The sequence below is a fragment of the Adelges cooleyi genome, unplaced genomic scaffold (assembly GCF_023614345.1).
Source record: "Adelges cooleyi isolate 19-005CV unplaced genomic scaffold, UGA_ACOO_1.1 ACOO_flye_CR_arks_rails_tigmint_CR_PRNA_30, whole genome shotgun sequence".
NCBI classification, from domain to species: Eukaryota; Metazoa; Arthropoda; class Insecta; order Hemiptera; family Adelgidae; genus Adelges; species Adelges cooleyi.
This window is the reverse complement of record NW_026095971.1, coordinates 2,314,656-2,333,617: the sequence shown is the minus strand read 5'-3', so window position 1 is coordinate 2,333,617 and position 18,962 is coordinate 2,314,656. Positions and strand designations below refer to the sequence as shown.

The window sequence follows — 18,962 nt, the reverse complement described above, 5'->3', positions numbered from 1 at the left end:
GTATACAGATTCTTTAGTTCCTCATTTGACCTCCTTATCCATTTTTGCTCAACGTCGTCGAATACAGTGCCATAGATTTTTATTGTAGTCCCCTCCTGTTGTGGCCCATGTGTTACGGCCATACGTAGTAATTGGTCTTAAATAAACTGTGTACTAGTTTCACTTTGGACACACTGGTAGCTGCCAATAATTTCTTCTGCACATGTTTGTAAACTTCCCAGCTGGAGAGACGATAGAACTTTGTATCCTACATCCAGTAGAGATATTCCTCTATAATTTACTACTCATTTTGGGTAATTTTTTTTAAATATGAGACAAATGATAGCAGTTTTCCATTCTTTTGGGATTTGTTCTTTCTGCCATACCAACAGGACTAGTATAACAATATATCCAGTTAATATATAAAAATAAGAATGTTCAAAAGTAACAAATAATATTTTTTTTAAAAGTTAAGAAATCATAAGGTTAGGAAAATTTGTTTAACATCTTTTGGTTAATTTCAGCTCCTCGTATTCAGCATTCTTTAGAAATATTAATATGATTAATACATATTAAATTAAAAAAATAAAGTTCTAATGACTGATAAAAAATACTAAAATATACAAATTAACTTTATAGTTTTTTGGTTTCATATTAATTTTTGTTCCATAATGCCGGGTTTACACTAAGCCGACAAAACAGCAACAAACTGAATTTTTAAATTTGGCGACCAATTAGAAACGGCAACAAAATGCAGACATTCTGTTTACATAAAAAAACAATAAAATGGAAATAGAGACAGCGACAGAGAGAATATATAACCACTATTAATACGCTTTAATGATAAAGTATTAAAATATGCATTCATACATAAATCGATTATATTTCATGAAAGGGGTTAAGACCAAAGGGTAAAACTTTCGGGAAATTAAAAACAAGCTGTTTCTCATAGCACTGTTTCTTATAATAAAATAATTTGACTCCTTTTAAAAGTAAACGATCAGTCTATATTCTAGCCAGAACATATTTATTAAAAAAGTAGTTTTAAAAAAAATTCCATTCTCACACTAGCGCTCCTAGTAGTAAAATTATCTATATATTCCGCGGTAAAATTAGAAAATAACAATTATAGTTTTGATTGGTGATAATGATAATGAATTTATCATTTATATTTATAAATACAATATGTCGCGGCAACATCTGTTTACACTAAACAGACAGATGTTGCCGAAAACAGAAACAAAACATAAACCCTTTGGTGTTTACCGCTTTCGAGGGGACACGAGAATGTCTCCAAAAACAGAAACATTGTGTCGCCAGTTTGGATAATGTCGCGAAATTGTTTCCATTTTGTCGACTTGGTGCAAACCCGGCATAACAAAGTGTTGGACAGTTACGATTTGTGAAAATTTATTTTTACTGTTTTGAAATATTAAATCTACAACTAACCGGTACCTATAAATAATAATGGAAAATATATTTAAGACGTGTTGGTCGTAATTAATTTATTATTAAATTATAATGACGATAAAAGATTGTTAAATATTTTTAATAAATTAAGTAAACTTCAACAGTATCATGATATCAAAGTAATTTTTCAAAATAACGTTTTTGCACTTTATAAAATAAATAATAATAATTATTATTATCATTATTATATTATTAAAGATAATATGATTAAAACTGGGTCTAACCGTCCTCTTGAGTATTTTAAATATGAAAAAGTAAGTACTTTAATATTTGATTGTGTATACTTGGACACAGTTAGAGGATAAGGTATATGGATTTTCTCCAATCAATTTGCCAATATGCGTGATTAATATTTGGGTACGTAGTGTTTTTATTTTATTAACATGCGAGTAAAAATAATCGGACCGCGGTAAACAATTATAGCGACACCCCGCACAAGTGTGCTAACGATTAATTAAAACGTTAACTAAAAGCAGTTGGCCTTCGACACTAGGCTCATTATTTATAGGTAACAGCTGTTAGTTTTTTGTTGTGGGGATCGGTTTAACTGTGTAAACATGACATTGTAAACGCGAAATTGATTGTATACACTCGGAAGTACGAACCTAATGGCTGCGATTACCACGGTGTCAATCGGCTTTATAGGTAATAGTATATAGATTTTTCAAAACGCTTTTGACAGGTTTATTCTACCTTCGTTGAGCGAAAATGGGAAAAGCTACCGTCCTATGTTATCTGTTATAATACTGCTTTATTTACAAGAAAAATCCCGAAGGCTTGTAGTTACGCAAGGTGTGCTATACATTTGAACGTGTACAGTGAAGTCAGAAGTTTAGGCGAACGGACTTAAAATATAAATCCCGCTGAACAGTTCAGTAATAAATCCTTATCGTACAAATTAATCACACTGTCAGCGAGTCTTAAGGATGTGTAAGTTCATCACATGTCGAGATATCAAGTCTGTGACTTAACTAAGATTTAAAAGTGCATCTCGATGGCTAATAATGTCAAATCAAATTTATTATTTTTAGGAGATCATCGTGTTCGCATTTATTCCTGAGAATGCGTTTTATTTATTTAAAAACTGCTGCCGTTTCGAGTTATCCCGATCAGATCTTAACAAGAGTTGGTATTAACTATTTATCGTTGTTGCCAACACAAATTATCACTTATTACTTATAAAAAGTTCCAAAAAAAAAAAAAAACAACTCGAGTACATCAATTATTATTTATTTGTATGCGTGTAGTTCAATCTTACAATAAAGCTGTTAGGTCGTGGATGTCCGTTGTCGGTTTTATAAATAATAATTTAAAATATCCATTAAAATATGTAAATTGAAAGGATAAAGCATCTAAAACTAACAAGTTGGCTAGAAAATAAAAATATTGCTTATAAATATTAAGGTTGCTGCTCATAAATTTAATTCTTATTAGATTGAGTCAGATATACCTACTACTTTCATTCATCCTAATTGCCAATTTACTTTTTAGAAATCAGTCAGGCGATCAAATTTGTATTGAAAAAAAGTACTGGTTTATAAAATGTTAAACACCTCGTATAATTTATCATATATTATGACAGAAATAGATTAAAGATCACTTTTTGATGTCAAGAGTTAACATGTATCTAATAGCCATTAAAACGTTTTTCTGCCGAGTTTGCAACCACGAAAGAGCATTTTCATGTCTCGTTGAAGTACCGAATAAATTTATAATAGTGGTGGAATTATTGATAATGAAATAGTATATTAACAATCTAGTATCTAAGGTAGCTAGTAAACATATCAAGTTTCTGGCTTATATTTTAGTGATTTCATAATATCTGGCCTTAAACAATTCATAGGAAATATGACCTGTTAAATTACATTGAATTTATTTTTCAGCTATAATTTGATCGTTGTGAATACAACATATCTCTCACCCCAATCTATCACCCCTTTTTTCCACCCCCCATCCCATCCCCATTCCCACCCTCAACCCCATCTCCGTGTGGTAACGCTTTTTTGGTAACACTAAGTAACCGAAAACAGTGTTATTCGGTTATGTGCCAGAGCTAAGACATGAAAATGTCAAAAAGTATTCTTATCAACTTTTCATATTAAAATTGCAATTTTCATTCATCATTTTATTTTCGGTCGTATATCTAATACATTCATACATTATTAGGCATAACATTTCTATTTATCTACAGGGACTAATTATTATCCATTATTCTAAATGTGTATCATATAATTTATTTAATAATAAATGGTAAACTAGATGGTGTTACAAATTATTCAGGTTAGGATTAGACAGTTTACAACTTCAACAAGCATAAATCACTTGACAGCGAATAATGTCTAGCTATAATGTTATGTAGGTATCGATCATTCTGCCCGAAGCGATAGTACAAATCTCGCCTGTTAAACTAGGCTGTTATAAATCCTTTTAAGTTTTAAGTACTGATACAAGGTTGACCGCGCTATCAATAAGACACATTCATTTTTTACTACCTATAGACTATAGTTTTACTATTATTAGACTGTGTCTACGATGAGGAAGACACTATTTAATTGTTATTTCTTGTTTGCGAAAAACTATAGAGTATAGTGTACTAGTATTGTTTTAGAATATTAAATGAAATATACATACAAACATTAACTCTACACTTAAATCTTTATTTATAAATTTCTTCTATCCGTGTGTAAGTATGCAAACTCCTCCTAAACGGCTGGACAGATATTTATGAAATTTTGTGTGCGCGATTAAGTTGATTCGAGAAAGGTTTAGATTCACAATTTGATCCGATAGACCATTTTTAATTGATTAAAATGATTAATTATGATTATCAATAGTTATCAATACATCTCTATGGTTTTTCATACCACAGGGATACAGTGATCCGATCAGCTGATTGTGTGTCTATTCTAATACACGGGCAACGCCGGGTCTGGACAGCTTGTATAATATATATTTATATATGTTTTTTTATAATTCTTGATATTAACGGAAATAAAGATGATATTTATTTTAAGAAATCGACAAAAGTAACTAGTCTTCCTTCAGAGCCGTTATCCGCGTTATCGGGGTACCACAGAATTCTGAGGTGGGACATTTATCATTATAGTTCAGTTATATGTATAAATATTTTCCTCGTCGTTCACGTTTAGTAGTTTTTCGTTTACAATATTTTTTGAATAATAAATAATAATTATAATTATAAAATTGATAAAAAAATACTAACACGTTAATTTCGTAACGTTATTTTCAATAAAAAAAAACGTTGAATACAGACAAACAGCTTGAGGTAATTGCCTTTAAACCGCTATTATAGGTATATTAGATATATTTTAAGTAAATATAATTTTACAGTTTTAGACGTTTCCATGTTCAAGTAAATCTGAAAGATTTTTGGCTACAGTTACTTTAGTCACACCAGTTATAAAAATCGGATCTAAAGAAAGCTATAATACCTACTGCCGTCCGGATTTGTCCAGCTGATTTGGGAGCATGTACATGTATAGCTATTAGTATAAGCTATACTTATATAAATAAGCTGTATAATAATATAAGCTATAGCTTATATAAATAAAGCTATTTATATAAGTATTTATTTTTAGGATAAAAAAGGCTTACGATTTGCCGGCCACGGGCTTCATTGAGGGCGCAAACTGCGTACTGCAACTGCAACTGTAGCCTGTAGGTCATGAAATAATTAAAATTATATAAATGACCGGTATTTAAATTAGAAGTATGCATGACAAAAGTGTGTCAATCCTAAAATAGGTTTTTATACCAGATTCATTATAACAAGAGAAAAATGTAAGCAATTTGTTAATAAATTCATCAATATTTTGTTTAATAAAAATCATTATGTCTTAAAATCATAAATCGCGAAATCGTTTTAAAGATAACTGATATCTGTTAATTTTTTTGTGACAGTTGTTTTGCGCGCTCGTCGTTTTTGTGATGGCTGATTTTCGCGAACAGCGCGCGGCCGTTAAGTTTTGCTTCCTGCTCGGGAAAACTGGCACAGAAACTCTTGAAATTTTAAAAGTGGCCTACTAGGATGATGCTATGGGGAAAACTCAAGTGTTTGAGTGGTTTTCCCGTTTTAAAAGTGTGGAAATATCAATTAATGATCAAACCCTCTCTGGACGTCCTTCGACGGCGTGAAGTAACGAGAATTTCGAAAATTGTTCGATGTGAGAGAAGTCGTCCATTCAGAGTTTGTTCCACCGGGTCAGACAGTTAACCAGGCTTATTATCTGGAAGTTTTGAAATGATTGAACAACAGTTTGCAAAAAAAAAGCCCTGATTTTTGGTAGTCGGAGGACTAGTTTTTCCATCCCGACAACGCTCCCGCTCACACAGCCCTCTCTGTGCACCGATTTTCGACCAAAATTGGTATGACCATTGTGCCCCATCCCCCCTATTCACCTGATCTAGCCTCTGTGACTTCTTCTTATTCCCCCGAATGAAAAGTGACACAAAAGGAATGAAAATTGCTGCGGACGTGGCTGAAGTAAAGACAAAAACGACGGAGGCGCTGTTAGGCATCACAAAAAATGAATTAAAAAATATTTCGAACGGTGGAATAAAAGATTAGACAAGTGTATTAACTCGAATGGAGAGTACTTTGAAGGAAATTAACGGTTTTTTGTAAAAAAATTAAATAAATCACTTTGTACAAAAATAGTTCGGTTTCTTTTAGGTACCCCGTCGTAGTGTTTATACATTTTGATAGTTACCGGTTAATTATTACTTATCAGATTTTATTTTTTGTAATGTATACATAGTGATCAATTTAGTGGAAGGATTTTTTTTTGGAAATAATTGTAACTAGTTTTTAACATATTTTTTTGGATATTTAAGAATATTACAAATTTTTTATTCGACTAATCAACATTTTTAGTAGTTTAATCTCAACTTACGGTATTAATGTCAACAGTTAACAGGTATCTAATAAATTATTTTTATTATATTGTAGGTTATTATGTATGTGTATACCAACGATTTTATTTTTCAACGAGTTTTTTTAGAGTTATTTTAATACTTTCACAGTGAACTTTTACAGTCTTGTGACTACACCGACCTCCCTGTCACTATGCTCCGTTTACACTATGTTCTAACCCCACTATGGTGACTTTTTTTATAGTCCATTACCTTCTTTGAACTTGCGGGTGTTGAGTAATTTTTGCATAAAGATTTCAGTTCAATACACACAATATATTATATAATAAGACTGTATATTTTAATAAAAACAATATAAAATTAATACTAGCATTTATTATTCAATTAAATAAAAATAAAAAAAATAATTTAATTATTAATAATATATTTTTTTTTTAGTGAAAAACAATTATATTTAGTTTACTTTGCTTGCTACTCATATGAACAACGTGCGACGCATTCGCCGCAGATTAATAGTGTTTTTGTATATTACCGAGTCTTTTGTCCTGAACGTGTCAGCTTGTTCTTTGGTTTCGAAAGTGATGAACGCCGTTCCTGTAAACTTCTGTGAGACGGTTGTTCTGCCTGGAAACACTTTAATGACGCTGAACTCTGGCTTGAGGGAATCGGCAAAGTTTAGTAAATCATCTTGTGTTGCGTTTTTGGGGAAACCAGTACAGTAGACTGTGCGGTCTACCATGTCTTTGAGTGTCTTTTGGACCGTTCAGGCTTCCGTCTGATACATTCATTGTTGTCGTTTACCTCGATTAAAGTACCATGTGGAGCGTCCCGAACGGCGGCTGCTATAACGGCTGGGTCCCCGGACATCGACCTCACCCATCCTTCGTCGTCAGCGTTTATCTGATTTTGCAAGTATGTGTCACAAGGTAAGTTCGCATCGCCAAAATAGAATTCCAATTGTTCCACAATTTTAACGTCCATTGTTGCTAAACCGTCATGGACAATTTATTAGTCATGTATTATTCGTTGTACAATGAAAGTAAAAAGGAAAAGTAGGTAGGCCAAAATATAAGAATTAAATAGATAAAACATTTTTCTTTTTAAAAACATGCTTTTCTAAAAAATTTAAAATAGTAAAAAAGTGAACTAAAAAGTAAAAAATGAGTATAATTTACCAAAATACAATTTTATAAAAAGAATAAAATTATTATAGTTATTAGTATGGTATTTAAATTTAATTATTGATAATTTAAATAAGCAGATAACCAGGAGCTCAGCTGAAGGAGTTGGAGGTTTATAACCCAAACATTTATTTTTTAGCATATAAATGTATCAAATTTTCCAAAAAGTCATTATTGTAAAAAATCACTTATGTCATTTTTGAAATTAATTATTCACTTAGATGTATCACAATTATTGATAGTCATAAATTAAAAAACGAACAAACAGTTAATCATATTGATGTTAGTAATAATGGTAGGTATGAGACTGTATGAGTAGAAAATTATTAAAAAAATTGTATGCATACCATAGGTTGTTGCAGTGGTCGAATACGGATGTACAAGGTTTTGAGGCGACCGAAGTAAACGTTAGCCGTTGACTGATATAATATTTGACCGGTATGTACTATACCAGCCGTACATATCATGACCCGCCGTCATCTTATCGCTGATTTACTATAATATTAGGGACGAAAAAAAAATACCCACTTTTAATTGGTTGTATAAAGTTCAGTTGTTGTTAATTAAAAATGCATTTGTGTAATAATTTACATGCTATTACTGTAAGATATTATTTCTTTATTATTACTTACTTGAGTTGTTGGTTTTTCACACAATGTTAAGTAAGCTAATAATAATTAATTGATACATTTAATTAGTGAAAACTCGTTTGCGCACACATATAATGTATTAAATAATGATAATGTGTAATGATATTAATATCCCTTCCTGTAAGCATGGATATTCTTTACTAACTGATGAACAATTCTGTTGACTGACGCTGGTTTTTTACTTGAATTGTGGGCTAGTGAAACTGATGACAGACAGATACGCAATGTAACGGACAATTGTATACTTAACAAATACTTTTTTTTTGACACTATTTTTAAAGAGGTTTTAGTTTAAATTACACGTATTCAATCATTCATTTTATTCAAATACATTAGTAAATATGAGGATGATACGGACAATTGTATACTTATCATCCTCATATTTACTTATGTATTTGAATAAAATTAATGAATGAGTACATGTAATTTCAACTAAAACTAAAATTTCAAAATTGTGTCAAAAAATAAAGTAAAATATAACACCCGGAAAACGAAATATTAGAAGACTTTTTAAAACAACTTTGTTATGATATCAAACGTAAAAAAAATGTTTTCTTCACTTATTTAAAATAAACTCGTATACAAATCAGTAATTCTGTGTTATTTGTGAATTCTAACGTTTAAATATAATATTTTAACAAACCCTCTTTTTCGTTTTGAAATTTAACTATTGATAGCTCAATGTATGAATAATTATTGTAACAGTTTTACGTATACCAACATATTATTACTATAATATTATGTTAAAACCAGGAAACAAAGCACTTAGGATTGACCTAGAAGGCTGACATTTTGTAGGATTTTATTTTCGATGAATATTTTTTTTAGGGGGGACAGTCTAAACATATTCATACTAATAATATATAAAAATAACGCGAAAGTTTGTTTGTTTATTTGTAACCACTTCACGGCCTGTCCCGAAATTCCTCAAAGCCCAACGAATTACAGAACATTCCTTTTAGCTATATTTTTGGTCAGAGGAGGGCACACATTGTATTTAATGGTCCACTTTTGAATATTTTTCTTTTGTTTTTGTTCCAAAAAAAGAGGGTAAAAAAAATTAATATTCAGGGTATATATAAACAATTTTTGACCGCTTTATATTATAAGAAGATTCTATTAGAAAATAACGTAATAATATGACACTCATTTACTTACACAAAATTATTTTAACGAGTATTATAAAATAATCACGATAATAGAGCGAAACATTATATTTCATAATAATTGAATCTTTGTTGTCTTTAATAAATGAACTCAACAAAATGATGTCACACAATTCACACTCATTGTATTCTACTTTCTAATAACGACGTGGATATATTATCTCCTCTGATCACCCCGTGGAGAAATTAGTTCATTTAATAATCAATTCTACTTAGACAGATTACTATATTCTGGTACAGTTAATCATTAGGTAACATTGATTCTGCTAACGGTAAAACCGAATTCGAATGGATTCGATTATATTTCAAGTTCCACGTGTGTAACTCGCGTCAATGTATATGAGTGCAACCATAATAAAAACATCAACATTGTATTTTCTCTGCGCAAAACGAATTATTTTTGAAGAGGAAGACTATCTGTATTATTTATTTTTCAATTTGTCGAAAAACCAGTAAGTTTGTCTGTTTTTTTTCAGCACCCAAAAATGCAGTCAGCTGTAGCTTATACCTATACCTATATGAGTTATTTCTTATTACGTTATGATACGTACACAGCTAGTTTTTGAGTGTTTTCATAGCAACATTTCACTTTTTTGTATTTGTTTTATGAATAATCCGATTCATTGTTTTTCTACAGTATATTTTCTGGTACCGTGTTGTAAGTTATACTTTATCTATTCCCATCTGTTATTGTACACCGTACACTCGCTTTTAAGCGAACAAGTTTATACCAACAGTGGCGTGCGCAGGAATTTTGTATGGGGGGGGATTCCATAATAATAATGTCACGTAATTGTGGTTAATGTGTTTGGTATCACTTACCATTTATCACCACAGCACATATTTTCGATGATAAATTTTGTTTTAAACGAGTACGTAAAAATTACATAGTATGTTAATGAACTTCAATGTTGATTTTATGTTGATGTACTGTCATGTTAAAAGTACAAAAAAAAAGGCCCATAAATCCCGCCCCCTGTGCACGCCACTGCATACCAAACAAAATTATTTTGACTATGTGCATGGCTGTAGAATAGATTTTCATCATTCGGCGCAACCTAATTTACCCGGATTATTTGTATAATTATTCGTATACTTGTTCAAAATTAAAAGTAGAAGTATAATTTAAATATAGTAATTATTCTGGAAATATTGATTTGGGTTAAAATAAAATATATATAAACACATTAGCTTATTATTAAGTATTTATATTCAAATATTGTATTTTAATTAATGTTTCGGGTATACCTGTTTGAAATAAACAAGCATAAATGTCGCAGTTCCTTAAAAACAATTTAGTTTATTTTGTCGGCAACGTTTTCGGGTTGTTTATTTATTTTTTTTATTTAGGGTAAACGTCCAAGAGGGCTCAAGTACAGTTGGTAACAGAATATTATTTTAAAATGAATGCCTTAACAGTTAACATAATCCCTGAAGATGGACTCTGCAGAGAGTCCGAAACGTCGGTTAACGGATATATCCGAAAATCATTCATGTGATAAACGGCAATTTGCTTCGTCGGAGCGACTCGGGTTGGATTCTATACATTGTATATACGCTATACAACACACCTGCCATAAGCCGTTTAGATATTTTACGCCTACTTTGCTGTTTAACGTAAATTTTAAAAGGATATAACTCCGCTTAGCAACGGGTCTTTATCGGCTCTTAAATTCGTTATTTTAATATTATTTGATATATACTAAAGGTCTGCGAGGTAGGGCTACACTATGATTAGCGCAATACAAAATTACATTTAATCACAAACTAGAAAAATCGATAACCGAATGAAACTAACAAATAAACTATAAATAAAAAAACCCAAGCAAAAAGTAGAATTTTAGTTTTAACGTATTAAAATAAGTATAATTGCACGATTTTGGCACTTGAGTGAATTTGTGTGACCTAAATTTGCAATTCGTCGTAGTATATGAGTTTAAGTAAAAATCATCTGAAATTTTAAGTAATATAAAATAAAAAATCATTATTAAAAAATAAATACCTTCTCACTCCGTAACGATGCTAAAAAACCTGATTATCTTTAAAAAAAAAATAACCATTGTTCTGTATTTAATTAATTACTCAAACTTAATTGACTTATTAAAAAGTAAATACGGTTAATTTACGGCAATGGTTAATTTATGTGTATTATAGATTATTGTTTATATAATTTTTGTAGGGACCTGAAGCCCTCCAAGGAAAGGGTCAGTTATTTCAATATAACCATTTCGCAAAAGTGAAAACGTGTTATTTTTTTTTTTCATACAAATTAATAATTACAGTTATTAAGTTAATGTCTAGTAAATTCTTGTGAGTACATTTTTAAGACTAAAAGTATGTTGTTTCGAGAAAAAAATAGAAACCACAATATCTTTAAGCCAAAAAGAAAATTTATCATTAGGCTGATAGCGCTGTAGCATTAAAAATCTCGTCGGTGATTCACCACACGTATACATTTTAAAACTTATAAAGAAGTTCGTCGAAAGGGAGAACCATCTTATCTTTTCAGATGTTTGTGATCTAGGTAGAGTTAATAATCTCAAAAGTAAAGTAAAACAAAGTAAAATAGCTGCTAATAACGGCTAATACTATCTATATTCTTTAATAAGATATGTTCGAAACAGACAAATTCTACAAATTTCGTCAGTTTCAGTTAGATATACTAAAGTTAGAAATTAGTTGGAAAGAGAGTAGTAATATTTAATATAGAGGTATTTTAAAGCAAATACCTCTCATATATGTTCAATGGACTCAACAAGTAGCTACGCAAGTATATTTACCTACATCTTGGTTGCTATCATGGCAAATACGTAATATAGTAACTAAAACTGTAGTTATGTATAAACAACACCGTATTTACCTCCTATTATAAATATTAAGCACATATTTCATGTGTTAGTACTCAATTATTAACAACTGATAATAATGAGGTAGCTTGTATTAGTACTTTTTTATCTATTATAACTATCCCTACACAGAATAACGTACTTAGAAAATATTTCAATGAAAAATTATGATATATTTTTTAATACCGTCAAAATATGTTCACATCATGTTTTGACTGGCGATCAGATATCAATAAAACAAAATAGTTAGCAGTAATATATTTACTTGCCACTAATAGCAGTAGCCGTTATATTTCTAATTATAAAACGTACAATCCGTATAATTTTTAATTAAAAATAACTTTTTTTTTTTTTTAATAAGATTTTGTCGAGATATTGTTGCATGAATCTTAGCGGTCTAAAAATTTGGATATCATATTTCACTCATGCCCGCTCCTAAATGGAAATCGCCGAAAGTCAGTTCGTATTTTCTATAGATGTATACAATTTCAAAACAAACTTTTGGGTAAAAACGGGCTTTGTATTTTACTTCGACCCGTTTTCGTGTCGCTAGTAATCAGTAATTGCTTTGTGGTAAAACATGAAAAACTCATAAATAACAACAACGTTTGTACATTTCATAAGAAGTGCAGCGCATTTTTCTACACAGACAAATGTTACGCCCCGAAATTACACAGTCAAAACGGGTGCAGACATTTGTCCAACGGCACAACAGTACTCGATCTTTTGACAACGCATATCAAATTCATATACAGGTACACACTACATAAACGAATGCGAACAAACTGTTGAAACGTCAAACCACGCTTGAACGTTGCACCTGCCACTTTCAAGCTGAAGTGTAATATCCGTGTTTATTGTTATTACTCGTATTGCACTGTTTTTGAAGTAAGACATTTGTCCTCCTTTAAAGATATTTTGCAGTCAAGTAATTTATACTGTTACCCCTTAAGAGGACGCTACCCACCCATTTAGTTTAAAGTATATGCAATTTTTTACTAAATCATAATTCAGAGCCAAAACTGTTTTCTTCTCACTAGAAAACCGAATAAAATAGTTCAAGGTTGTTGTTCAAAAACTAGGTTTATTTATATTTGAAACAAAACTTTGAATTTTAATTACAAATTGCGTTTATTTAATAGTCAGTAGTATGGTTTAATTCGGGCAGTGTAGACAACTGTAAGATATCCAGTTAAACCAGAAAAGGTAAATAATTAATTATTAAGACTCGTGGATTTGCTTACAAAACAAAATATATAAACGAAACTAATATTTTTTGTGGTATACTTAAAAATAACAAATACGGACAGGGTGCGATGGAGCTCATGTAAAACTTAAGAAGTTAAATTAAAATAATATAAAACAACAGTAGAGTAAGAAGTAAGCACAGTGGGGTTGAGGGTAATAACCGACGTGAAAGTAGTCAAACATTTGAAAGTAAAACCAAAGCGTTTTCTTCGAAGTAATTTTATTATTTATCCAACATTAAAAGTTGAAACCTAACCGTTTTGAATTTTCTGTAAATGGATTTTAAAAATTATCATTATTTACTATTTTTAGAAGTTCATTACTTTTTTTTTTATTGCTTTTGTAATTACAGGAGAAGCAAGATATATTAAGGAGGAGTTGGATATCCGGAGAAATATAACGTATGGAGGACAGAAGGGGAAAAAGTAAATTACGACTGAGGAGGAGAGAGGGGCAGTTGAAAAGAATGTGTGAAATGTCACAATCCATCTCAGATAGGTAAAGTCGTTCATTACTATTTAATGTTTAAATAGTTGATTTTTAATAATTCTAAATAACCTTCTTCTGGCAATCAAGAAGGTATAAAGGATTTTTCCAATTTAATTGAAGAGTAAAATTGTTGGCTTTAAAAATCAATAAAACAAAATTTAATTAATATACAGTAAATAAAAAAGGATTCATTGACAAATATTAAGGGACAGGATAAAAATCACACTTTATTCACTAACAACAATTTGTGTTAATAGAATATAAAACAAATGTTTTTCAGGATCGGTTAATTATTTTAAATATATATAAAATAATTTTTTTTTAGCCTGTAAAATGATTTGTCAATTATGAAAAAATATTTAATTTTGTAAACACTGTTTTTTTAGTTAGTGAGTAAAATGTGATATTTGCCCGGAATTTTATGTAGACCCTTAACAAATATTGTAGCCTTTAACTCTTCTGATTCACATTACTTTGGGTACGGAAAGTTTTAACCCGTTTTAATTTTCAAGAAAGAGGAGAACTTTTTTTCACTTTTGTTAATTTATTTGAATTAAATTTGTCAGTACATATTAATGTTGATATTATACGTACTATACTATACACAAATATTTGTTTATGTGTGTTAAATGTTAATTGAGTAAAATGGATACATAATATAGTGACATTAACTTAGTCCATGAATTAACTGCTCGTGAAATGATTAATTTCACGGCTAGTCTGTAATCTATAATAGTATACATTGTGGCTAGCTTACGCAATTATATTTTAATGTTATAGAACATAACATAACGCATTCAGTGATTAATCTGCAATAGGTAATTAGAACTATTGCACGTATCGTATGCCACAGGTACCTACAGATAAACCCTGCCGCAAGTCACTTTTAGTTGATATAACGTGATAGCTTCTAATAATGTACTTGTTTGAGATGTAGTTTCAATATATTACACATAGGTATGAGGGATGGGGTTTTATCGGTCCGTTTCCGTGACACGTACCTGTGTTTAGAAGTAATTAATCAAGTCCGTACTGTCATGTATATTCCTATTTAACGCATTTCAATGAATATCTTCTAGTCCGTCATTCATGTGGTTTTTATACTAAGTAATTATATTTGCGACATATACACAACCGGGTATCGATATAGGCCAAAAGTGAATTCAAAATATTAGAAAAATACAAAGAAAAACGGAGCAATCGGGAAAATGTATAAGTTAAAAACACACGCAAGGACCGTTTCGTTAAATTAATCATTTGTAGAAATTTGTTTATTACTCTAAAATGAGTCATATAAAATAATAATAAAATGTATAACCCAACTTTATTGCCTGCTATGAACTCTTCATAGTTTAATGTATCTATGCTGTTCCATCCTTGCACTCCAAAATAGTCAAGTGAGGAGCATTTAGAGTAGAAGCATAACTGTGACGACAAGCTTTTACGGAATTGTTGGTTCTGAGAAGACTCTAAAACCACTATTTACCGAGTAAAACGCGTTCTGCGATGCTATGTTTAAATGAAAAAATGTTTTGAAATCACTGACTAAGATGCTGTGATAGTCCGATAAATAAATTGACTACTAAAAAAAAAATTCTAATTATTAAAATAATATTACACACCTCAGTTTAACCTTTAAATTAAAATTTTGCAAAAAATCACCTATACCTAACTTCTTAATAAGAAAATTGATAAGATAAAAAGAAACCCTTCGATTTGGTGTGTGTAAACTGTAAAATGGGGTACCAACACTGTTTTTTTAAATCAACTTGTTAAATTATTAAGTTGTTATAAGTTTTAAATTTTAAATAAGTTTAATGAAAATTTAGTTAAACATTAACTTGTAACTTAATTGATCAATGCTTTAAACACAAATTAACTTGGCTGTTTTTTTAACGAAGGTCTGTGGCAGAAATTGTAAGAAGTTTTATGTATACTATAATGCTATGATATGGGTTCTATTTGCCGTATTTTGTAATATCCACGAATCCGAAACCTTGTTCTATAATAGTTGTAAAATTTAACAATGGACATCCATTTTTTTTTTTAAATTTGGTTCTTAAGATCCTTAAGAAGTAATATGATTAGGTGTTTGATTTTTCTAGCTTTGTGCATTTATTGTGAAATAAAAGTGAATATTCAACACCTAAGTTTGTTAGAACAGAAAAATTGTCGGTTGAAAGTAATTTCTACTTTTTATTTTTTTGTATAGCAGTTCAAAAGATTTTATTTTTTTAAAACAGCGACCGCAAAAGTACTAAAAATTAATTATTATTTTTACTGCGACGACAACGATGGTTGTACTTTTGTATTTAGTATTTTGATGCAAGAAGTATTAAGATATTCTAAGGATAGTGGTAAACCCGATAATACCTAACCTGAATTTAAAATAACGTTTTTTTGTGTGTTACTATTTTGAAGTTTAATCGTGTCCACCAAATGACACACAACTTGGTTTAACCTAAGGCCGGATTTGTCCATAAATATAAAAATATATGTGTATTATGAAAATGGTAAAATTAAAATCGAAAAAAAACATGCTGACAAATTTCTTAACAAATGACGTTTTATGAGCCAATTTATTATGATATCGTAAAAATTTCCTAGCTCCCAATGAAATTGAACATAATAATATTAGGTATACAATGACGTGTTCAGTTTTATACACACACACTTACGAGTGTACAACACTGCCATGCTCTACCTTTCTATACATACATGAACGTTTAACACAAGCTTTGAACAGCGAGTCACAAGTCTTTTATATTTTTTCCGGCAATAACCTTAGTAAATAAAAACGTCCAGAACCCAGACACCAATAAAAATCTTAACGGTCTATTTATTATTATTTTATACTATTTATATGTGTGTGTGTTACAATATATTTGTCTACCCAGGGGTTTAGTTGGAAATTTGTTTTGTTGTAAAAATTAATTTTAATTTTACTACCCATTTTATATTATATTTTACTATAATATAATTAGGTTTTCTAAAAGTGTTACAAATAAAATATTTACTAATGGCCGTTTTCAGTATTTCAGGTGAGTGTTCAGGAAGGAGGACAGGTTGCGTCCAAGGTAGCAAATTTGTCAAAAATACTCCTCTCTAAACGGGGGCATCGATGCCCTCATGGGCTGTTTAAGTTATTTCCAATCTAACCACTTCAGCTTAAAATTTAAGTGAAGTTTACCAATTTTAACATTTTAGGCTAAACTATACTTAAATACTAAGCTAAACTAATGAAACCATTAATAAATAACTACACAAACTTTTTAATAACCACTATTTAAATGATAGTTTTAATTTTAGTTTTAGGGGGTATCTAATTTTTTAAAGATATATTTTTTTATTTATTAGATGCAGCAAATTTTGGAAAAAGTTAAACTAATGTACAGTGGTAAAATAACATAAACAGTGTTACTTCCTACAAAGTTACATACAACTAATGATTACAAAAATAGATTTTAATTAGTCTAAAATTAAGATAAATAATATTCAATAAGTATTTTTTTTTTTTATTAGCAATTTAATTAGTATAAGCGTGAAGGGAATCACATGAACGTAGATGATAATGCCATTACAGTCTATTACCGCCTTCGCATCTCTTATTTATTTAAACACAATAATTTAATACGTTTTCAATTAAAACTAGTTATCGGTCAGTTATTATTCGTATTGTGTTATTTTGTATTAAATAGGTTAACAACAATTGTATGTAGGTATAGGTGAATATTGCTATTTAACTTATAAATGTTATTCTCTAAAACAATCATTTGAAATAATGTTATACAATATTTATAATTTTAATAATTAATATTTTAATTAAAACGTTAAAAATGTATATAAACCATTCAGTGTAATAACGAATACAGCTTTTATTTAAAACTTTTTACCTAAAACAATTATTATTATTTGGAATTTAGAACGGTATTCAATTATTGTATTATGTAATTATTTTATTTTTCATAGTTTTATACTATTATTGCAGTATAGTTAGATATACATTTGGCGGATAAATAAAATACGTGCCAAAACGCATAGTGAAAAGCTTGTACTGACTCTACTATTCATTATTAGTAGATTAACGGTCATAGGATAAAGTCAGCATACCGTATTTGATGCGTGATAAATAATCGTAATATTTTACACTGTGCATAAAGTATTGATTAAACGAGATTGCGCTGAAAATTTAGAGATTATATTAGACAAGTTTAAGATTTTATGGTAACTAAAATGCTAATTTATATTAAAATTGAAAATTGAAAAAAAAATGTAAATAAAACAAAATGTTTTTTAACTATGTATACATAGTTAACAATGCATAACTTATACAATCATTACAAAAAATGTAGTATAGCCATTATTTTGGGAATAATTTATGTCTTATTTGAAAGACATTTTTGAGGCAACAAACAGTTGACAATTTTTGACCAGTATAATCATAAACCTAAAAATATGGTTTTTATTAATCTGTGTTTCTTTAATGTAGTTTTGGTATTTTGTTTTTTTATCTTTCTAAATAAAATAAAATTATTTTTAAAGATTTTTTTAATAATTTTGTAATGTAAGTGGGGATAATGTTTAGTACCGTTTCTTTCAACTTTTCTCGTTAATGAGAAGTTTGTTGTATAACATTTTAAAATTAGTTTTCAGAACTGTATGATGTTGCATACATAATGTTTGCACACATTATTGTCTATATTGGTTCATTATACATTATGTGCAATGTGTATACAGTATATATCAAACTAAAATACCGTGGAGATTTTAGTTAAAAAGTTTAGCATGATTAAAAATTAATATCATTGCGGCGACTAAATGTATAAACGAAAACAATTTATTATTTTAATTTTATACATGAACTTAATTGCAAAGAAAGTAATTTGTCTCCGTAGTGTCGCGGTTACCGAGTATATGCCATTTCAAAATCAATGATGGTTATTTCTAGGTCAAACAATATAGTTTTTTGATAAATTATTAATATTATTCCTACATCTTGCATTCGCAAAACTGGCATTAACCCATCTTTTGGGACGACAG

The 18,962-nt window shown here is 29.6% G+C and overlaps 2 protein-coding genes across 3 annotated transcripts in view; both read right to left on the bottom strand.

The window, feature by feature from the left end:
* LOC126838492 (uncharacterized) overlaps positions 1-18,962 on the bottom strand; it is a 37,298-nt gene that overhangs the window by 13,113 nt on the left and 5,223 nt on the right. Inside the window, exon 1 of one of the 2 annotated variants that reach the window (XM_050572981.1) lies at positions 5,065-5,094. The exons of the other annotated variant lie outside the window; for it this stretch is intronic. Within the exon in view, the coding sequence (XP_050428938.1) occupies positions 5,065-5,087 (23 nt within the window). The 5' untranslated portion in view covers positions 5,088-5,094. Of the gene's footprint in view, positions 1-5,064; positions 5,095-18,962 lie in introns of those variants that run through there. 2 annotated transcript variants of the gene reach the window in all.
* On the bottom strand, positions 6,721-7,954 carry LOC126838493 (la protein homolog). The gene is given in 3 exon segments (XM_050572983.1): positions 6,721-7,101; positions 7,104-7,328; positions 7,871-7,954. Coding segments are annotated over 2 exon segments (504 nt in total). The 5' UTR covers positions 7,324-7,328; positions 7,871-7,954; the 3' UTR covers positions 6,721-6,817.